Source organism: Hylobates moloch, unplaced genomic scaffold (assembly GCF_009828535.3).
Source record: "Hylobates moloch isolate HMO894 unplaced genomic scaffold, HMol_V3 SCAFFOLD_11, whole genome shotgun sequence".
Classification (NCBI taxonomy): domain Eukaryota; kingdom Metazoa; phylum Chordata; class Mammalia; order Primates; family Hylobatidae; genus Hylobates; species Hylobates moloch.
The window spans coordinates 28967946-28990609 of NW_026652286.1; the positions used below are offsets into that span (position 1 = coordinate 28967946).

The window sequence follows — 22664 nt, forward strand, 5'->3', positions numbered from 1 at the left end:
GAGCGGGGCAGATCATGAGGTCAGGAGTTCAAGACCAGCCTGACCAACATGGTGAAACCCCATCTCTACTAAAAATACAAAAATTAGCCAGGTGTGGTGGTGCACGCCTGTAATCCCAGATACTCAGGAGGCTGAGGCAGGAGAATCGATTGAACCTGGGAGGCGGAGGTTGCAGTGAGCCGAGATCGTGCCACTGCATCAAGCCTGGGTGACAGAGAGACTCCATCTCAAAAAAAAAAGAAGAAGAAGAAGAAGAAAACCACAGGTGGCTGAAGCAGCCCAGATGGAAGTCCTTGAGAAGAGGCGGCCATACTCTCCAGTCACCCTCAAGCAGAGACCTCCCCACAACCCCCAGAGGATGGGCCTGCCTACTCTTCTACCCAGGTTAGGGAGATTGGGCTGTTGAAGTGGGAAGAGGAAGGAGAGCTAACATTTCCCTGTCCTTCCCCAGGGTGGCCTTGTAAAGATACTCAGGCTGTGTATGAACCACACATAGGAGTGCAACATGAATGGGAACCCCTGGATTTGTGTAGCAATGCAGCAGATCCCAGAGGCCCTCCCCAGTTCACCCTGTCCCAGTCCCTGGAAAATACAGACCTGTTGCTTTGCTCCCTGAGCCCTGCTGGACTATGCATGCACATGTACCTGAGTGTATGCCCATGCACACACACTACCCTGAGCCCCTCAGCTCAGAGAGGTCCCCCCCAGCAGCAGTGAGAGCCAAAACCTGTTCCACAAGGGAACAGAAAAAGTACCCCTGGACCGCCACCCTCGGCCTCCTTCCTGCCTGGCCTTCGGTGTTTCCCCCAGCCTGGATCCAGCCTTGCTTCCTGCCTCCCCTCTCCACTGCCCTCCCCCTCCCCCCACAACCAAGCAGTGTGTCATCCAGCTGAGACAGCTGCAGAGCCAGAGTAAGGAATCGCCCCCAGGGGGCCAGACATTTAAGGAACGGATGACACTGGTAGCCTCACTGTTGGGGCAAAGGAAGAAGGAGACGGGCCACCCTACAGTCCAGGCACTAGCTGAGCCTCTAAAGCCGTGGACACAGCATTCGAGTGTTGGGAGGGACTGGTCAGTGCTGAAGGTAAGGCTCCCCTCCTCCCTCAGGAAGGGGACAAAGCTGACCACCTTCTGAGCCCCGAGGGGACTCGGGTAGAGGGCAGGAACAGGAACAGGGGAGTAGTCTCAGAATCCAAAGGTAGAAGCAACCCAGGCAGAGATATATTAGGGGGTGGAGGGAGGGAATAGAGTTTAACCCCTAACTACCTGGTTTAAAGAAGGCTTTGGAGCCCTCTGGGATGCCACTGGACTGGAGTCAAGGACTAGGAGTCTAGTCTGAGTGACCTTGGACAGGTCATTTCTTTCAGACATCAGTTTCCTCAACGAAATAGGACTTTAAAAACTGCAATGCTGGGCCGGGCACAGTGGCTCATGCCTGTAATCCTAGCACTTTGGGAGGCTGAGGTGGGTGGATCACAAGGTCAGGTATTTGAGACTAGCCTGGCCAACATAGTGAAACCCCATCTGTACTAAAAATACAAAAAACTAGCCAGGTGTGGTGGTGGGCGCCTGTAGTCCCAGCTACTCGGGAGGCTGAGGCAGGAGAATTGCTTGAACCTGGGAGGCAGAGGTTATGGTGAGCCAAGATCGTGCCACTGCACTCCAGCCTGGGCAACAGAGCAAAACTCTGTCTCAAAAAAACAAAACAAAAAAAAACTGCAATGCTGGCCAGATGCGGTGGCTCACACCTATAATCCCAGCACTTTGGGAGGCCAAGGCAGGCGGATCAATTGAGGGTAGGAGTTCGAGAGCAGCCTGGCCAACAAGATGAAACCCTGTCTCTACTGAAAACACAAAAATTAGCTGGGCATGGGGGCACACGCCTGTAAACCCAGCTGCTGGGGACACTGAGGCAGGAGAATTGCTTGAATTTGGGAGGAGGAGGTTGCAGTGAGCTGAGATCGCACAAAAAAACTGCAATGCTCATTAAATAAAACATGGAGGGACATCCATTCGTTGAGAAAACATGGTGCTCTGAACAGGAATGAGGAAACACTATCATCTGGTATGGAAAAAATCTCCAAGACACATTAAATGAAAAAAGAAAGGGTCAGAATAGTGTGTATAATGGGCTACCTTATGTGCTTTTTTAATAAAAAAAAAAAAGGGAAGATAACAAGAACATATGAGTTTCCCTATCTGCATGATGGAGGTCTAGAAGGAACCTAGAGACTGGCTACCTATTGCAATGGGGAAGGTTGTAAGATAGACGCAGGAGTGGGAGGGAGCCTTTCCATATGGATTTTTATATTGTTTTATTCTTTAGCTGTGATTGAATTACCAGTTCAAAGAAAAATGTAAGAAAAACTAAACCTTTGCCTTTACCATGTCGCAAACACAAGCAGAACTGTAGTGATGTTTTGTCGTCTGTTTTAGCATTTCACCAGTGCCGGGGTCCCCAGGGCCCAGGAATAAGAGCCACAGCTTCCTTCTAAGGCCCACTCCAGTATGGCTTAGTCAGGAAGTTCTTTCTTAGGTCTGACTGCATTCCCTCCTGATGAAACATCCAGCACTGCCTCCTTAGTGCCATGTAGCTATCAATAGGTATCCTCAACTCCCTCCAGGCCTTACTTGGTTGGCTGGTAAGTCTAAGCCCTATAACCTCTCCCTCTGAGACCTTGGAATAGTTTGGAGTTACTCAGTGAGAGGACAGGCCTATTGGGTCTGGTAACTAACCAGGAAAAGGAAGCTAGGAAATGAAGAAAAGAGAGCTTGACTGCTCTCCTGGCCCTCTCCTGTGTGCTTCCATCTCCTCTTATGTCTGAACAGACACATAACATCTCCGAATCTCCCTCCTACTCCCTGTCTTGTCCTTCATGGCCTCATCCTCTCCCCAGTCTCACAGGTGAGTGCCCACGCCTGCTGTCACCATGACAACCATTCACAGCCAGCAGATGCTGCAGGAGCACGTGTCCATGGAGTTCTCCAGCTCCACCACCCACGTGCAGACCTTCTCCCAGACAACCAAGATCGTGGGAGGCAAGTGGAATGGGGGCAGGGAAGGGCAGCTATTCTTCCTCCACACCCATCCCTTGGGTAGCCCCAGTTTTGCCACTAATGGGTCCCTCAGGAGCCCACAATACCAACAGCAACCCCCATTCAACGTGTGCTTCTAATCTGAGCTTCGTTAAAGCTTCAGCCAGCTGGATGTTCAACACAGATCAGATCTCCAGGAAAACAGCTTAGAAAAGATCAATCATGTGGATGTGTGTGAATTGCTGAAGGAGATCAGAGCCATAGGCGAACAGATTCTATCTCCAAAGGTAGAATTTTAGGCATAGGGGAAATTAGGAAGGTAGCCACCTTATCTACATATCAGTAATGCTGACCCTGCTCCACTTAAGAAATAGGAGACTTGGGGCTACCAGTGGAGAAAGAAGGTGAACACATAAACAAGAAGGTGACCTTAGCTTCCAGGCTTTTAGCCCTCTGGGGCCAGACTTGGAGGAGGGCAGATCCAAGGGAAAGCTGAGAAATAGTCTCAGAGCCGAACAAAGTGTTTTAGTCATGTCTCTAGTGGAAAGAGATTAAAAGATGGCCAGGAGCCAAGACATTGGATACCCCTTCTCACAGTCATTGCCCCTCCCTCAAAGCCTCAAAGGGATAGAATCCCTCAAAGTCCTTTGTGCACAGAGGTCAAGGCCAGATAAACACTCTATACCAACCAATACCTCCTGGCCAGTGAGGCAGAGCAAGCGGAACAGTTGGGACTCAAGGCCTATGGTCTAGACCAGAAGTTCCAAACTCCAGTGATTTACAGCAGTGATTCTCTGCTCTGGCTGCACATGAGTCACCTTAGTGCAGGGGGTGTGAGGAGGGCAAAAATATGGCAGTACCTGAGTCTCACCCCAGACCATTCAATCAGGTATTTCTTATAAAGTTCTCCATGGATTATATATGTGCAGCCAAAGCTGTAGACCACTGATCAACAGGGCCCAGGCAGGGAACATACATGTGGGGAAAAGACTGGGGTAAACTAGAGACTGTATATCCCAGCTAACGGGGCAGCCACTAGTCACCTCCCACTGACTGTTGCCATATGGGAATACAAGTTTAGCGTTGAGAATCCAGAAATCTGAATTTTTATGTGAAATCTTTCTATTTCAGATGTAGGGCTACTTTTTTGTTTAAACATTTTGGAGGTCACATAAAAGACATCTGCAGGCCAGGTGTCCACTGCACTCTGCCTGTTTGAGACCTCGTGTTACTATTTAAAAGCAGGCCATGAGAGCTTCTTAACACACTTTTCCTCCTCTGTCAGATTAGTGGGATAATAAAGGCACCTACTTCAGTGGGATGCTGTGAAGATGGAATAAAATCATCTCTGATATGTGCCTAGCACAGTTCCTGACTCAAGGAAAGTGTTCCATGATTCAGAGCAATTGTTGTGAATTGATAACTCACCAGCCAAGAAGATTGTCTGTAGTTTTATCCTGCAAAAACAGTTTTTTTGTTTTCCAAATATAAAATTATATTTCCACATTGAAGATGTGCTTTCAGATAAGGATATTCCCACATATAGCTCCACTGGAGTGGGAATGTGTCCTGTCCCTCACTCAAGAACCACTACTCCCAAGGCAATGAATGCTGAACCCACAGAATGGCAGGGAGAAAATCTAGAGCAGAGCTCAGCCAAGCTACAGACCTCCCAGGCAGAAGCAGGCCTAGCCCCTCTTAATGCTACTGGGGGACCAGGACTTCCGGGAGAGAAGGCTAAGAGACCAAGAAAATTCCAAAAGGGAAGCCTCCTTTAAAAACAAAAATTAGGACTCAGGGCTGTGGCCCCATAAAGGTAATGGACCACTGAGGTGTGGGAAAGGAGTTCGCCTCCCCTAGTGGTTGAAACTTGCCATAACACAATGGCCCATCGACCCACCGTTTCTCCCCATGGGTCCTGCTCCCACTTCCCTAAATGCCCTTTGTTCCCATGCTCCAGCGTCCCCTCAAGAAAGCTCAGTCCTCCCATCGCGAGCTGGGCTTCTACCTGGAGCCCATTCTGACCTCTCGCCTGCCCCCACAGAGGAGGTCGTGAGGAGGAAGTCCTCGAGCATAGTGGAGTTCTTCAGCTTAGTGACCCGGAGCTCAAACATCCCTGCGGGCGACAGTGTCCCTGAGTTCGTGGAGAAGCCTCAACCGGTCACCGCGCCCGAGGGTGTGTTGCTGCTTGTGGCTCCCTGGGTCCCCAATGCTTCGCTTTCTAATCGAGTGCCCCCACCCTCCGTCCCACCCCAACGACCTCCAATGCTAAACCCTGGCAGAGCCTGGCCGAGGGTTCCTCCCCTACCCGGGGCCAGGCCCAGGAGTCTGGGAGGAGGCAGAGAGCCGGTAGAGGGTGGCAGAGGCTCTAGCCTGGTGGCTAAGAGGCGAAAACGCGTCCTGTGCTCATCGCAGGGGACAAAGCCGTGTTCCGAGCCCGGGTGCAGGGGAACCCCAAACCCCACATCTCCTGGAAGAGGGAGAGCGGCATCCCCATCAAGGAGTCCGCCAAGATATTCTACGACAGCATTAACAAGGAACACGTGCTGAAGGTGCGGGGGCCGAGCCCGAGTCCAGTTACCGAGAAGGCCAGAGGCAGGGACCCCCAGGGCGGGCCGCCAGTCTTCTCACCGATGAGAGCCTTAACGGCGGCCCGAGAACTGGGCAGTGGAAAAAGCAGCTGTCATTGCCCAAGAGGGGCGGCAGGATAGAAGAGGCCGAGTCAGGAACCGGGATATTGCCGGAAAGAGCAGAGGACCCAAAGTACCCCCGGGGCAGAGCAGAGCAGGGGCAGAGCCAGAACGTGGCGGGGCGGGGCCCAATGGAAGGGAAGGGGCGTGTCCACAAGGCGAGTGAGCCAAAAGGAATGCGGGACCAAGACAGTGGGCGTAGCCATGGAGGGCGGGACCATTGTGGGTGGGGAGGTGCCGGAGGGACTGGTCGTAGAGTAGGGGTGAGGGTCAGGGGCTCTGGGCTCTTCAGCTGAACCCTCCCCAAGGACCGACCATCCTTAGGTCTAACCAGCTTCTGGATCACTTTCTGAGAGCTGGGCCTACCCTGCTGCAACCCCTGGCTCCAGGCCCTTCGAGGAAAGGGAGGGATGGGTCACTGGGAGATCTAGGCCTATAATTACTTCTGATCCTATAATCACTCGGGTCCTGACCCGATTTCCAGTTGTGAAAGGCAAAGGGCCTCCTTTTTTCCCCACAGACAGAAGTAGTCTCCTCCCAAACGCCCATCATCACTGGACCCTAAGCCCCCCACAGCACACACGAGCTGCCCCAGGTCCCCCTACTGGCCACCTCTTACACAAGCTCATTCATTCAGCAGACACTTTCTGAGAGCCTAGCAGACTTCTGCAAGGACCATGCAGAGGGCACCAAGTCAGCCTTACTCACCACTGTTCCTTCTGGGGCTCAGCCCAGTGCCTGGTACAGAGGAGTAAATTGTATTAAATGAAGTCTCAGCCAGATGATGCCAGAAACTGCAGATAGAGTTACAAGGCAGGGGAAGTCCTGCCTTCTGGAAGCTCACAGCCAAGGGGGAAAGTCTGATGGAGAAGCAGACGGTTTTATTGCTATGGAATCAGGCTACAAACATGCATACTCACACTGCCTACTAGCTGGTACCTCCAAATCATACAAGCTGCTTAATCCTCCACACATATACCCAACAGTCAGCTCCTATTGTCCCCTAAAAAAAAAAAAGGCCTCCTTCCTTATCTCACAGAAAGTCTCCCCGTGGTTCCTTTTCCTTCCCCCACTAATGGCCGGACTTTGATCCAGCTGGAGCCACTGACCTTGGATGACTCTGACAACTACAAGTGCATTGCAAGCAATGACCATGCAGATGCCATCTATACCGTATCTCTGCAGGTAACAGAAGGTGAGTTGGCCCCTTCCTCTTGGCCTTTCTTCTTAGGGACCAGACTCCCCCTGTCTGAACCTGTCCCTCTGTCTATCCTTAGGTCAAGAGAAAATGGACTTCAAAAAGATGCTGAAGAAGAGGTGAGGCTGGCAGGTCCTTCTGCCCAAGATATTGTCTCCTCATCCAGGCTGAAGCCTCTCAAAGGCCTCTCAACAGGGCCTGAGTTCCAAGAATCCATGGAGTAGGGAGGGGTTTCTCAAGGTTGGGAGAGGCCTTGTGTACAAGCTTAGTCCCTTCCTCCTTCTCCTAGGGCACCCCCTGCTCCCAAGAAGAAGCAGAAGAAGGTGGCAAATGAGAAAGAGATGCTGGAGATATTGTCCAAAGTGCCCAAGAAAGACTTTGAGAAGGTCTGCATGGAGTATGGTTTCACTGACTTTCGGGGGCTGCTCAGGAAGCTCAAAGAGATGAAGAAGAAAGTAGAGGTAGAGGTAAGTACCCTGCAGAGAGCAGGCGCCTGCAGACTAGGGGCAGGGCCTCACCCAAAGTGCTAGTGCCTGTGTATTTCTCAGCAAGAAGGTCTCCCCAATTCTGCACACACATACTCAGAGGCGTACTTTCTACTGTGAAAGCAGCAAGGGAGCACAAGTCACCTTCCTTCTACTTCTGTCTTCACCACTCCCAAACATACTTGCATGGACTTTGGAGTCAGATAGACCTAGATTCAAATCCCAGTTCTAGGCTGGGTGCAGTGGCTCACACCTGTAATCCCAGCACTCTTGGGAGGCCAAGGTGGGTGGATCACCTGAGGTCAGGAGTTTGAGACCAGCCTGGCCAACATGATGAAACCCTGTCTCTACTAAAAAAAAAAAAAAAACGCTGGGTGTGGTGGCACACAACTGTAATGCCAGCTACTTGGGAGGCTGAAACAGGAGAATTGCTTGAACCCAGGAGGTGGAGGTTGCTGTGAGCCAAGATCACGCCATTGCATTCCAGCCTGGGTGACAGAGCAAGACTCCGTCTCAAAAAAAACAAACAAATCCCAGTTGTACTGCCTTATCAGCTGTGTGAACTTGGGCATCTCTCTGAGCTTCAGTTTCCTCATCTACAAAATGAAAATTATACTTCCTTCTTTCATTTGTTTTTGTGTTGTTGCTGTCATTCATTGGTTCACTCAACCAACTCATTAAGCCTCTACACTGGAATTAGGGAATCTATATAATGGGCCCAGGTACATAGTGACTATTCCATGAATGATGGTTTTTTTACTCATCTCCCATTAATATTCCTCTCCTCCTAAATCTTTCAATTGGTCAGTGGAGCACTGCAGGTTGTTATCTAATGAGCCCAGTCATTTCTCCCCACATGCTTAAGAGTTTCTCCAGGATTGAGGACACAGTCTGGGCAGGCTTTGGGTACCACTGACACTCGTCATTTTATTATCATAATCTCTCAGGCCATCCGGATTCTGAAGCCCCTGGAAGACAAAGAGACCAAGGTTGACACCACAGTGGTCTTTGACTGCATAATGGAACTAAAAGACCCCAATGTCAAGATGATATGGATCAAGGTGGGGGATGCCTAGCCAGGGTCCACCTTGGCAATATCTCTTCCTCTCTACCCCCTTCTCTCACTATCCATAAGCCATAGCCTGTCTTCCATCCCATCAAGAGGATGCCTCCTGGTATGGTTGAAAGAGGCTGGAATTGGGCTCTACTCTTAACTGTTTCACCACTTTGTTGTGTGAAGTAAGACAGTCACATTCCTCTCTCTATGCCTCAGTCTACCCATCTTTAAATTGAAAGGCTAGATTAGACAGTCTTGAAGGTCACTGAAGATCTGTGCCTCTAAGGAAAAGCATCTAATGAACTCATGCATATTAAGAGCTCGGGCCTGTGAGGAGGCCTGTGGGGAGGCAGGGATCTTGGAGCCCACCAAACCAGATGATGAGGCTATAGAGATCATAGGGACCTCTGTGTGTCTTTAGAGGGTTGGACATGCACCCTCCAGCTTAGGCTGGTGCTGGGGAATGGAGACCTCTGGAAGACTCCTCCTAAAGCCCTTCATCAGCTTTCCTACCTGTTCCATGAGGCAGGGTACTGAGCCACTGAGGATCCAGTACTCCCTGGGCAAGTACGATGTGAAGCAGATGGGCACCAAGTACATGCTGGTTATTAGCAACGTGAACATGAACGATGCTGGCATCTACAGCCTGTCCGTGGGCGATAAGCGGATGAGTGCAGAGCTCACAGTGCTGGGTATGAGTGGGGGCATGCAAGGGCACAAGGAGGACATGTCGGGTTGGAAGAGAGGAATGGCCAGGGTTGGGGTCCATGGGGATATTGAAGAGAGGACTATGGGACTATGCAAGAAAGGATTGTGTGGGGATGGGAGTCAATGGAGGGAGGAAGCATCAGATGTAAGGGAGAGGACTATGAGATAATAAGTGCTTTGGGGTTGTGTAGCATAGTGATTAAGAACATAGACTCTAGGCCAGGCGTGGTGGCTCATACCTGTAATCCCAGCACTTTGGGAGGCTGAGGCGGGAGAACCGCTTGACACCAAAAGTTCAAGACCAACCTGGGCAATATAGTGAAACCCCGTCTCTACAAAAATAAATAAATAATTGGCCAGGTACGGTGGCACACACCTGTAGTCCTAGCTACCCGGCAGGCTGAGGCTGCAGTGAGCCATGATCCTGCACTGCACTTTAGCCTGGGTGATGAAGCAAGACCCTGTCTCAAAAAATAAGTTAAAAAAAGAACACAGACTCTGGAGCTAAACTACTAGAGTTCAAATCCCACTTTCTACCACTTATGAGCTATGTGATTTAGGTCAAGTTATTTAACTTCTCTTTGATTCAGTTTCCCCATCTACAAAATGGGGAATAATAGAATCTACCTATGTGATAATTGGATGAATTAATATGGCTAGAATGGTGCCTGGAACATATCTAAAACCACATTAGTGCTTTTAAAATTGCTTTTACCATTACTGGGGAGAAGACCACATGAACATCATAGGAGGGGACTCCAGGCGAGAAGGGCTCGAAAACAAAACCAAAGGAAGGGTGCTTTCCCCCAGCCATGGGTTACAGGAGGCCAGTGACATGTGAATGCCCTCTTCACCATTCCACCCCTCAGGAGGGACCAGCCCAATGACTACCACTCCTACTGTTTGCTGCAGATGAGCCACTGAAGTTCCTGGGAGAGATGAAGCCTGTGAAGGTGACAGAGCGCCAGACAGCTGTGTTTGAGATCCGCCTCTCTAAGAAAGAGCCCAACTTTGTGTGGAAATTCAATGGGAAGGAGCTGAAGAGGGATGACAAGTATGAAATCACGGTGTCTGAAGATGGTCTGACGCACACGCTTAAGATTAAGGATGCCAGACTCAGTGACAGCGGCGAGTTCTCTGCTGAGGCGGGGAACCTGGCGCAAAAGGCCCAGCTCACTATTGACCGTGAGTGGTTGGGCAAGAGCCTAAGGGGTGGGCTTTATGGCACAGCAACCTCCATGCAGGTAGTCATCATTTATATATCCATCTATCCATCCATCTCCTCTCTGCAAAGCCCTGTGATAGGTACTGGAAAGATAGGGGGATCTCCTCTCTGTTAACACCTAGTCTAGTAGCGGAGGCAGGTATGAAAATGAAATTAGAATAGCAGTTATTATTCCAAGAGTGAAGACACACTGGGGTCTTATTATCGGCTGTGAGATCGTGGACCAAGAAAGTATTAGTCTATGTCTCTAATGTCATATATTACAGCACATCTGTGTCACCCTTGTCTACTTACATTCTGCTATCACAACTACTTTGGGAATTCGCAAGTAATATAGGTACACCAATGAGCATGTCACATATCTGAACCGCACCTGGAATCTATATCACATGGAATCATCATTGCTGTGACGGAGAGAGACACAGGGGCTGTAGAAGACCAAAGAAAAGGCATCACCTGGCAACATCAGAAATGATATAATGAAATGATGTCCGAGCTTTACCAAGAACTAAAAGGAGTTCCACTTTCAAAGAATGAGGGAGAGTAGAGAACATCCCCAGCAGAGGTAATAGCATGTATAAACGTCCAGACGTTAGAAAGACAATGCAGGTATGGTTGGAGCTCCAAGGGGGCATTAGAAATATTGAGCTCTGTAAAAGTTCTCACCCCATTTTACATACGAGGAAACTGAGGCTCAGAGAGCTAAATGAGTTGTATATAGTCAACTAGCAAGTCAAGGCCAGAGCTGAGACTCTCCCTGTCAGGTACTTCTGTGAGTCACATATTGCACACGAACACATTCAACATCACAAGTTCTTGTGTTTTCTGGGGCCAGAAAGAGGGACAGGGCTTATGGCGCTATAGCTGCAGAAAAAAGATGTCGTGGTTTGGGAGCAGGCCCAAGTGTCTGTCTGTCCACAGGCATCCCCATCAAGTTTGTGAGCAACCTCAAAAATGTACGTGTGAAAGAGAGGAGTCGCGCATGCCTGGAGTGTGAGCTGACATCCAAGGATGTGACACTGCGCTGGAAGAAGGATGGGCAGCTGCTGATGCATGGCACTAAGTACAGCATGAACCATGAGGGCAAGCGAGCAGAGCTGATCATTGAGGATGCACAGCTCAGTGATGGCGGCGAGTACACTGTGGTGGCCATGCAGGATGGAGACCCTACTGAATACTACAGTACTGCCATCGTCACTGTGGAGGGTAATACCCGCCCTATCAATCCCCACTGACCAATCCCCCTGACACTGGTATTCCCTTACAGTGGACATCGATTGCCCCCCTCCCACTAACTCCAACCCTCCCATAGACCATGACCAACTTGTGTCTCCCTGCTCTGATGACCCTCACTTCCTAAATTCTGACCATCTCTGACCTCTCATGCCCTGAACATTTATACCTCCTAGACACTGATCACCCCCATCTTCCAGAGTCTATCCCAAATTTCCTGACTTCATCCTTCACTTTGAGACTGTAACCATCCCCAGCAACCCTGATATCCCAGACGTCTTGATCCTGGCCATCTCCTACTACCTAACCATAAACGACTTTCCACAGACCCTGGCTACCCTCAACCCCCAATGACCTTATGTATCCCACAGTCTAGCATAACCACAACTAAACATCCCAACTCCAGTAACCACCTGCATCTTCACCATCTATTTCCCTCTTCAACCCAGCATCCTAAGTCCCTGCTGACCACCCTCCATTAATCAATCCCCATTAGCCATCTCCCAGTTTTCCTGGTCACCATTTCCCAAGCCACTGACCTTTCCCCATCCCCCTCCCACCTGTTGCTCCAGTTCCCCCCACTGAGCACCCCCCAATCACCTATTGACCACATTGGCAAGCCACCTGCTCATCATAAATTATTTTGATTGACGCAGCACCCCTGACCAGTCCCATGACCATCGCCACCAGGCCTTTTCCCGGAAGTCCCTCCCACCCCAACATCCTGAGCCAGTCCCTTGCCCACCTTTCTCCCCAGAGCGTCTGGCCACAGTGAAGAGTGGGATGTCCGACGTGCACGCAGCCACTGGGAGCCCAGCTGAGTTGTGTGTAGTGCTGAATGACGAGAAGGTGGAGGGTGTGTGGCTGAAGGATGGCAAGGAGGTCTGAAGGAGGGGCCAGGGAAGGGGGTGAAGGAGGTAGACCTAGCCTATGCTCACACTCACGCCCACCCCTGGCCCCCAGATCACGGACTTGCCGGGCGTGCAGATTGTGAAGCAGGGTGCAGTGCACAAGCTCATCTTTCCCAGTATGGGCCCTGAGCACGAGGGCAAGTACACATTCCGCGCCAAGGGCGCGGAAAGTGAAGCCTCTGTATTCATCGCAGGTATGGATCTGTCCAAGGTAGGCAAAGCTCAACCATGCCTGGCCCACCTACAAGCTCATGGCTTCTCCCCCACCTCATGGGCTCCTCCGTGCCAATGCTCAAGCCTTCCCTGCCGCCCCGCCCCACAGATCCTCCTACCATCGACCCGTCAGTACTGGAGGCACTGGCCGCACACCCCATCACCGTGAAGGTAGGCCACACGGCCCATATCAAGGTCCCCTTCCGGGGAAAACCGCTGCCCAAAGTGACATGGTACAAGGATGGCATGGAAGTGACGGAGGAGGAACGCGTGTCCATGGAGCGTGGGGAAGACCAGGCACTGCTCACCATCTCCAACTGTGTGCGTGAAGACAGCGGCCTCATCCTGCTCAAGCTCAAGAATGACCACGGCTCAGCCACGGCCACTCTGCACCTTAGTGTGCTGGGTAAGGGCAGGGCCGGTCTGGGCTGGGCTGAGCTGAGGGCATCTGCTGCCCAGACTCAGGGCAGAAGGCAAGCTGAGGAAGAGGTCAGAGTTGAAGTTTGGGCTGGGAATGGGCCTAGAAGGCTGGCTTTTCAGCCAGAAGCCCGCTTTCTAACTTCCCAGCTAGCTCTTGGCCGAGTGAACCTCCCTAAGCCTCAGCTTCTTACCTGGAACAGGGTGATTTTTTTTCTAGTATCCATTTCTAGTGAATTTAAAGTGCACAGCTAAGAACGCAGGACATAATATACTTTCAGATGTTACTCAAGTATTGTTATTGACTTGAAGAGGAAAACTTAATAGGAAGTAAGGTGGGAATGAGGTGAAAGAGAGGTGGAATTGGCCAAACATGGTGGCTCACGCCTATAATCCCAGCACTTTGGGGGTCCAAGGCAGGTGGATCACTTAAGGTCAGGAGTTCGAGACTAGCCTGGCCAACATGGCGAAACCTGGTCTCTACTAAAAATACAAAAATTAGCCGAGCATAGTGGCACACACCTGTAATTCCAGCTACTTGGGAGACTAAGGCACAAGAATCGCTTGAACCTGGGAGGCAGAGGTTGCAGTGAGCCAGGATCAGACCACTGCACTCCAGCCTGGGCAACAGAGCAAGACTCTGTTACCAAAAAAAAAAAAAAAAAAAAGAAACAACAACAAAAAAGAGGTGGGATTTAGGGATGGAGGTGAGGTTGATTGGAAAGAGTAGTGAGTTTGAAAGTGAAACAGGGTGAGGTGGGAGGTCAGATAGAGCTGGAGATAAAATAAGGTGGGAAAGATGGAATGGGGATTGGGAATGGGATTTGGGATTTGTCTGAACATGAGGATATAAGGAAAGAGATGAGGAGCTGGCCTGAATGTACTTATATTCAACACGCCACATACACATCATCACCACCTCCTCCACCTGCATTTCCATCAAGCTGTGGGATGGGAAAGTTTGAGTTTCAATTCAATTCAGCAGCAAGTCTGAGCACCTCCTCTGTATTCTCACTGCTGGGTACACAGAGATGAAGTATGCCCAGCAGTTCCTCAATCCAAAAGGGGTGAAACTGGTAGACAGACTGTAATTATAACATAAGGTAAACAGTGGTACTAGAAAGTACTGGTGTTCTCAAAGCTCAGAAGAGGGGGAGAATGTGTTTGGAAGAGGACAGGGAGATCAGCTAAGGGCAGGGGCCCCTAAGGTCTCTAGCCTACCCATTGCTAGGCAGATGGGAAACTCAGGGGGGCAAGGATCAAACTCTTTGGGCAAGTCTTAGAAGAAGGGATGATGGACACAGGGAGGGGCAAAGGATCCAAAAAGCTCCAAATCCAGCTATACCCTAGTCTGGGCAGACCTTTGGTGAGTGGGAGGAGGCTCTTCTGATCCTTTGTTCCAAAGCCCCATTCTGAAGCTGTTCTCTGTCCCCAGACCGTCCGAAGCCTCCACAGGGCCGGGTGGAGTTCCTGGAGCTCTCAGGTAGTTGCGTGCACATGAAGTGGAAGGCCCCAAAGGACAACGGTGGACGACCTGTGACACAGTTCATAGTGGAACGGAGGGCAGTTGGCAAGAAATCCTGGATTAAGATAGGCGAGGTGGACGGCAAAGTCACCAACTTCTCCACCAACAAGGTGGAAGAGGGAAAAGCCTACCAGTTCCGTATCCTGGCAGTCAATTCAGAAGGTGTGAGTGACCCACTGGAGACGGAAGAAGTGTTTGCAGGAAATCCCATAGGTCGGTGAGATAGCCTGGTGCTCAGTGGGGAACCCGAGGGTCAGCATGGGGATCTTAAGCCAGGGAGGAACACTGATCTGTGGGGAATTCCACAGGAACATCTCTCTAGCTGTCTTATGAGACAGACTGATTCCAGAGTAAAAACAGAACATCATTTTGGGCAGGAATTGTCAACTTTGTCCAGTCATGTCACATGCACAACACACTCCCATGGGTATACCCAGGACGTGCACAACTTCGGGGAACTGACTCCACTTCTTTCTCCATCTCAGAAGTCATCCCAGAATCCAAGTGAGCATGATGTTGCTTTAGGGATAACCTTGAAACCACTCTAATTTTTCCCCACAGAAAATCCTTGACAACATTGGCATTTTAATTATAATTGCAGGCTGGGCTCAGTGGTGCACACCTGTAATCCTAGCACTTTGGGAGGCCAAGGTGGGCGGATCACCTGAGGTCAGGAGTTCAAGACCAGCCTGGCCAACATGGTGAAACCCTATCTCTACTAAAAATACAAAAATTAACTGGGTGTGGTGGCGGGCTCCTGTAATCTTGGCTACTCGGGAGGGTGAGGCAAGAGAATTGCTTGAACCCGGGAGGTGGAGGTTGCAATGAGCCGAGATCATGCCACTGCACTCCAGCCTGGGCAATAGAGTGAGACTTCATCTCAAAAATAATAATATTATTATTACTGCAAATTAGTTACTTGCTATACCTCTCCCAACTGATCTCCAAATCTCCATGTCAGGACAGTAGATTGAGAATGATGGGATTGGGGGTCACACTGTGGGAAAGTTTAAGTCACTGATTCTCAACGTTGGCTATACATTAGAATCACTTGGTTTCTTTAATAATGCTAATAATACTTGCCATTCACACCAGGCATAGAATATGGGTAGGCAGGACCCAGACACTAGTTGTTGTTAGTGGGTCTTTTTTTGTTTTGTTTTCATTTTTGTTTTTACTTCCCACTTGATGTTAATGTGCAAGCAAAGTTAAGAATCATTTGTGCCAGGCATCGTGGCTCATGCCTGTAATCTCAGCACTTTGGAAGGCCGAGACAGGAGGATCACTTGAGCCCAAGAGTTCAAGATCATCCTGGGCAACAGAGTGAGACCTTGTCTCTAAAAAAGGAAAAAGAAAAAAGAATCACTGGTTTGAGTTTATTCAAGCAGGCAAGGCAGAAGTCAGCATGAGGTAGGCAACTATCTACATGCTCCCCCTCCTAACCTTTGCACGCTCTCTGTCCCCCACAGAGCCTCCTGGTTTTGCCTCCCAGCCTCAAGTGACTGATGTGACTAAAGAGGCCGTGACCATCACGTGGAATGCCCCTACCCAGGATGGGGGAGCCCCAGTGCTCGGCTACATTGTAGAACGAAGGAAGAAAGGCAGTAACCTGTGGGTGCCAGTCAACAAGGACCCCATCCAGGGTGAGGTCCTTGGAACAGAGGCCCAGGAGTGACCAAAGGAGGTCTTGCTGAGTGGACCCATTAACTACTGACACAGTCCCTCCTCCAACTCTTCTGGAAGTTTTAACAACATCCCATGACCTCCTCTTCTACGTCTCTCACTCTTGTTCTCACCCCATGGATGCCTCTGGCCTCACGACCCCTCATCTTCCCATTTCAGGCACCAAGTGCACTGTGGATGGTCTCCTGGAGGACACAGAATATGAATTCCGAGTTATAGCTGTAAATAAGGCAGGCCCTGGACAGCCCAGTGTGCCATCCAGCTCAGTAGTGGCCAAGGATCCTGTTAGTGAGTATGGGGCTGCCAGGTCCTGACACACAATGGAATTAGCCCAAAGTAGAGAAAGAATTTCTTCCCTAGGAAAGTATGACACGAGGTATCACAGTCTCTACACTCTGCAAACTGCCAGCCTCATAGAGGGACAAGATTCACATGCCAGAGAAAGCCAGCAAATAAAGATTGAGAGTCAGGGACAGTGAGGAGGTGGGGTGCAAAAACGTTTTTTAAATTTCATGTATTTCTAGTTAGGTGAGGTAGGAGGGGCATGCTGAGGGTTGAGTAAGGTGTGAGGTAGATGGTTGGAGGGTGTTGCATTTAGGAAGCAAGGTGAAGGTACTGCCTGGAAGTGGATGTGGTGGAGGTGGTTGGGTTAAAGGCTGGGGTTTTGAATATAGAAGCTTTGAATATGTGGGGTATGTTGAATTTAACGGATATTGAGTTTAAGGATGGAAGTGTTAAAACAGTAAGATAACTGAATTTTATTTGGAGGTTGAGTGTATAAGGTCAGGTACTGAGGGTGTTAACTAAGGGATCTGGAGCTAGAAGTAGTGAAAGATGGGGTTCAGGAGTATTGAGTGTGGGAAGTGGGCACAGCATTTAGTGGAGATGAGCTGGAGGGGCTGACTACATGTCTGTTCTACCCCAGAACCCCCAGGCCTGGTCCAGGACCTGCATGTATCTGATTCCTCCAACTCCAGCATTTCCCTGGCCTGGCGGGAGCCTGCAGAGGGAGACCCACCCTCTGGCTACATCCTTGAGATGAGGGCTGAAGACACAAAGGAGTGGTCCAAGTGCACAAAGATCCCCATCTCAGGCACCTGCTACACAGTGGGAGGACTCACCGAGAGGCAGAAATACTTCTTCCGAATCCGGGCTGTGAATGAGGCTGGGGTTGGGGAGCCTGTGGAGCTAGACGAGGGGGTCCGTGCCATGCCACCACCAGGTGAGGACACAGAGAGGGCTGGGGATTCGTGCCCAACATCGTACCTCCAAACCTTCTCCTCTGGGGCCTCATCCCACAGGAAAATTGGATGATGCTATGATCATGAAAAAGTCATCCATAGTTGTTGTGCCTGGACAAAGTTAGGGGTAACTTCAGGGGCACCCCCACTAAAGCAATCATTGTGTGCTAAATAGCATCCACTGTGTGTCAAAGTGTAACCACCCAATGGGTTCTTCTTGCGCGTTGTACACGCAAAACCAGTTCACTGAGACCACAGCATTGCAACAAAGAGTTTAATGGACACAAGGCCAGCCATGCTGTATGGGAGACGGAGTTATTACCCAAATCAACTCCCCGAAAATTCAGAGTCCAGGAAGCCTGTTTCTGAGTGGGGCCACAGGACTTGTGGGGTGGAGGGTCAGCAGGTCCAGGTGGAGCCATCAGTCGTCAGAAATGCAAAAACCTGAAAAGACATCTCAACGACCAATCTTAGGTTCTACAATAGTGATGTTATTTGCAGGAGCAGCTGGGGAGTTGCAAATCTTGTGACCTGTGGAATAATGACTGATAATCTTTTATGTCTACACCTTAGCAGAATTCAGGCTCCTCACATCCTCCTAACCTGGTGGCCTTTCATTAGCTTCACAAAGGTGATTTAGTTTGGGGGAAGGACTCTTATCATCTAAACTATAAACTAAATGTCTCTCCCAACGTTAGCTTTGACTGAAACCAGGAATGATTAAGGGCAGTTTGGAGGTTAAAGGCAAGATGGGGGTTGGTTAGATCAGATCTCGTTCACTGTCATAATTTTCTCGCTGTTATAATTGTTGCAATGGCAATTTCAAAAGGAGGTGTTAGGGATATAGAAACAAGACACAGGACTTGCCTTCCAGCGTCTTGCATACTAGTAGAACGAGACAGATGAGAAAACAAATAAATGCTTCACAGTGTTGCAGGGCAGCTAGATGTCTGTATGGCCTGTAGTGGGGGCATAAAAGAGGAGAGGTTGGGAAGGCTTTGATGAGGAGGCTTTAAGCCGAGTCTTCTTGAAAGAGAGACCCATGCCTCCACCTCTGTCTCCTCCATCTCAGCTGCACCCAAGTTTGACCTCAGTGCCCGGCTGAAGAGTCACATGGTGGTTCGCGCTGGGACAGCCCTCTGCATCCATGCAGCCTTCTCCGTGAGTTGCCCCTGACCCTGACCCCCATACGCTCTCCACATAACCAAGATGGCTATTGTAGCCATCACAGTCTCTGACTCTGACTCTGACTCTGCCCCTCACCAGACCCCTAGTGCGACAGCCTGGCAGGAAACTCCTCGACAACGGAGGAAGGCCTGCCCCCAAATATCATCTGCGTGACCAATTGTGCCATCTCCTGTCACTACTCAGGGCTCACCACCACCTGACGTGATCTGGCAGAAAGATGGCGTTCCCACCAAGGGCCGAGAAACAATTACCAAGAGCAAAAACCACTCCCAGTTCCTCATTAATAGCACCAAGCGCTCTGACTCAGGGGTGTACCGAATCTTGCTTCAGAATGAGTTTGGAGAAGCACACTATGACATCCATGTGCGCGTGGCAGGTATGGAGAGAAGGCAGAGGCCTCCAGGACTCATCCCTGTACACTTTCCAAAGTGCAGCTCCCTGGTGCTGCTTGAATTCCTACCACAGGAAAGTCATGCCTTAGGGCCATGAAGATTTCTTTGACACCACAGAGCAAGACTTTATCATACAGAGTATGGTCGGCAGAGACAGTAGAAATGGGTGGAGGGGCAGGAGGGACAAATGGAGATGAATCCATAAAAAATTGGGGTGACCGCTTAAAGAGAGCTGGAAGCTTTAAAATAAAGCTCTAAACCCCCAAGGAAGGAATGGATTCATTTTTACTGAACAGTAACTACATGCCAGCCTCTTTACCCACTATTTCTATGAAATAGTCATCGTTAGCTCTATTTTGCAATCGAGGAAAGAAGTCTCAGATAAGTAACTTACCCCAGGTCACAAGGCTAGTAAATGGCAGAGCAGACTTCAGAAATAGTTTTCCGACTCCAAGACACCAGCTGCCTGAGACTTGTCCCATCTTATCGTCCATCGGACTTGGCAGATGGCTGGGGTGGGGACACAATACTTCAGGTCCCCCGAGGTCGCTGACAGATCTTCTAACTCTTCCAGATTTCCCTCGGCCCCCCACAAACCTACGGTTGTTTGAGGAAGTCCCCAACACAGTGACTCTGACCTGGAACCACAGCCCAGATGTGCAGGAGGACGGTGAGGCTCACTACGTCATCATGAAGCGGGATGCAAGCACCGCCACCTGGTACACGGCAGCCGAGCGTGTCTTCAGCAACAAGTACACAGTGACGGGGCTGCTCCCAGGCAGAAGGTACTACTTCAGAGTCGTGGCTCGGAATGAAATCGGTGACAGTGAGCCACTTGACTCCACGGACACCTGGCTCATCAATAAGGACCAGAGTGAGTCTGGGACTTGCAGTTAGGGTTAAGTCTGGGTGCCCTGATGGTGGGGATGACATAAGGGTCCCAAAGGGTACCCAAGAGGCAAGATAAAATCTGAAAACCATTGAGATAGAACGGTTAATATCTGGGACGCTGCGGAGAGAAGGAAATATTGGCTTTCTTCGGCGTACTTAGGAGTGAGACTAAAGTGGAGGTGGGGAGGTACCTTTGGGGGCGGAGACGACGGTGGAGGGGCTGCGGAGGGACTGAGAGCGCAGACGCGTTCTGCTCTGAGGGGAGGGTCTAACGGGGCTGAGAACAGGGGAGGGCTCTAGGGAGCCGGGAGGATGTCTGGGATCCCTGGAGGCTAGGGGTTAAGGGTGGGGGCCGCGTCGGGAAACTCGAACTGAGGAGCTAAAGGGGTAAGAGGGGAGACTGTGGACGCTGATATGACGTAGGGGAAGCTTGGAGGCGGAGTTAAAGGCTGGGAATAACCGGGTCCAGGAAGCTGGCGCTGGAATGACATCTCGGCCCCAGGGGTGCGGGAAAGCGTGATTTGGGTGGCAGAACCCTGGAGTGGCTGGGGACGGGGCTGGGGGGTCGGGGGGGGCCTGGGGGCGGGTGCGGAGCCCTTAGGAACCAGTGTAACATTGGGCCCCCAGAGTTGGTGGCGCTGGGAATCTGGCCTAGGTCCTCGGGGTTCCGTGTAAGCTGAGCTGTAAGACGTGGGTGGTGGGTGGCGGCCTTGGGGCGCGCTCACGGCCCGCCCCGCCCCGCCCCGCCCGCGCAGTCCAGGACCTGAGCGCCAAGCTCAAGCCCTACGAGAAGAAGGACTGGCGCCACGCGCCGCGCTTCGTGACGCCCCTCAAGCCACACACGGTGCTCCGCGGCCAGGACTGCACCATGACCTGTGCCTTCCTTGGGAACCCGCGGCCCACAGTGACCCTCTACAAGGGCGACGTCAACATCACGGCCAACTCCAAGTTCTGGTACAACTCCACCAGCGGCGTGTGCACCCTCGTCATCCCCACCTGCACGCTCAAGGACAGCGGCGATTACAGCGTGCTGGTGGAGAACGAGCTGGGCAAGGACCGCAGCAGCTGCACGCTCACCGTCTATGGTGAGGGCGCCGCGGGGTCCGGCCTCGAGGAGGGGGAGAGGCGCAAAAGGCTAGTCTTGTGGGCCACTGGTCAACTCTTTATTTGGCTGGCACCGTTTTTTAATCTGACTACCAACAGGTGGTGCAAACATTCTTAACTGGCCACAGTTCTTACCACTCTCCCATCCTTTCGATGTCATTTGTTATATGCCTGGCCCCTGCAGACATGAGAGTTCTCAATCCCTAGATAAGATGTGGTTTGCAACTCTTGGTGAGTCTAGACCTGCCTTCAAAAAAAAAAGATACTGGTGATCAGGACTCAGCCAGACTCACCAATCACGATCTCTCTGACACGGTTCACGATCTCTCTGACACGGTTCTGGAAATAACCTATATGTTTACAAAATTTTGCGGGTGATTCTGATGTGCAATCAAAATTAAAACTGGTCTAGGATAAAGACAGGTGGGGGGCACAAACAAGGGGAGGAGCGAAGGGAACTCTCCCTTTTGTACATGCATGCCATGTTTCTACTCATGTGTGCACACATAGGGGGAAGCATTTTATTCCTTCCCAGTCTACTGTCTTCATAGGCACACAGCTAGCAGCGTGAACTCTAAATGCAAAGCTGGCCTGCCTTGCTTTCTGTTGCTTAAATTTCCCCCAGCTTTCCTCTCATGATAAAATCCCAAACCAACAAGGTTTCCCCCTCCCCCACCTCTCATCTCACCTTCTGCTACTCCTGAACCTTCCATGACACTCCATTGCTGTGGTCTCCATGGTTACAGACCTTTTTTATCCAGTTATAGATACCTTTCTTTGGGGAAAGGACCTTGTCCTGTTGCTCTGTCTCTCGAGTGCTTAGCTAAGTGTCTGGCACTGAGACAATATCTCCAGAGAGGCCGCTGAGCTGTGTAAAAGAACTAGGCCAGGGATGGCACTGTGGGTGCTATCCAGCTTTCATTCCACAGCTAAAGAGATCCCTGATAACTCAACTCTGGTTGTAAGCACAGCATGTGGGCCCAGGGTCTTGGCTCTGCCACTGATCAGCCATGTGACCTTAGCAAGCTACCTCATTGGGCCTATTTTCTCATCTTCTTTATAGGACTATGAGGCTTAAATGAGACAGTACAGAACTGCCTGGCACAATGTCCGGCAAATATTAAGTGCTAGATAAATGGCAGCTTTTGCCCCTTCACACTCTGCCAACCCAAGATTAAGGGTCCCAGGGTCCAGCTCCTGGTTTCCTGCATAGGAAGTCTAGCAGTTTGGAATTTCCCTGGTCCCCAGCATCATTAATATAACGAATACTTCCTTTGCTCTTTCAGACAAAGATGATAAGTCAATTGTAGCATCCATCACCGAGAGTCTGCAGAAGAAATCAAAGCACCTTATGTGAGCTCCAGCCAAGCCCAGGCATGAGGCGACTGTTATGATGTGGAGTTTCTTGGCCTGCATGGCCCGGTGTAGGAAGCCCAGTTTGCTCTCTGGTGTTTGTCAGTGTAAACA

General features: G+C 50.6%; 1 protein-coding gene across 1 annotated transcript; it reads left to right on the forward strand.

The window, feature by feature from the left end:
• Positions 1–969: 969 nt before the first annotated feature.
• IGSF22 (immunoglobulin superfamily member 22) lies at positions 970–22589 on the forward strand. Its single transcript, XM_032166440.2, has 23 exons — positions 970–1084; positions 2898–3039; positions 5081–5212; positions 5452–5588; positions 6822–6921; positions 7004–7043; positions 7214–7391; positions 8357–8470; positions 8996–9158; positions 10087–10359; positions 11321–11605; positions 12390–12514; positions 12596–12737; positions 12866–13162; positions 14609–14911; positions 16168–16341; positions 16541–16669; positions 17307–17603; positions 18695–18783; positions 18994–19186; positions 19777–20076; positions 20849–21178; positions 22484–22589. Exons 2-23 carry the CDS (start codon positions 2931–2933, stop codon positions 22552–22554), a joined length of 3981 nt encoding a protein of 1326 aa, XP_032022331.1. The 5' UTR covers positions 970–1084; positions 2898–2930; the 3' UTR covers positions 22555–22589.
• Positions 22590–22664: the final 75 nt, after the last annotated feature.

Bases quoted from the DNA above. Each gene is read 5' to 3' on its own strand.
- IGSF22 (XM_032166440.2), top strand. From the start codon at position 2,931: ATGACAACCATTCACAGCCAGCAGATGCTGCAGGAGCACGTGTCCATG. The intron at 3,040-5,080 runs GCAAGTGGAATG...CTGCCCCCACAG, and splicing joins GACAACCAAGATCGTGGGAG to AGGAGGTCGTGAGGAGGAAG. The intron at 20,077-20,848 runs GTGAGTCTGGGA...CCGCCCGCGCAG, and splicing joins GCTCATCAATAAGGACCAGA to TCCAGGACCTGAGCGCCAAG.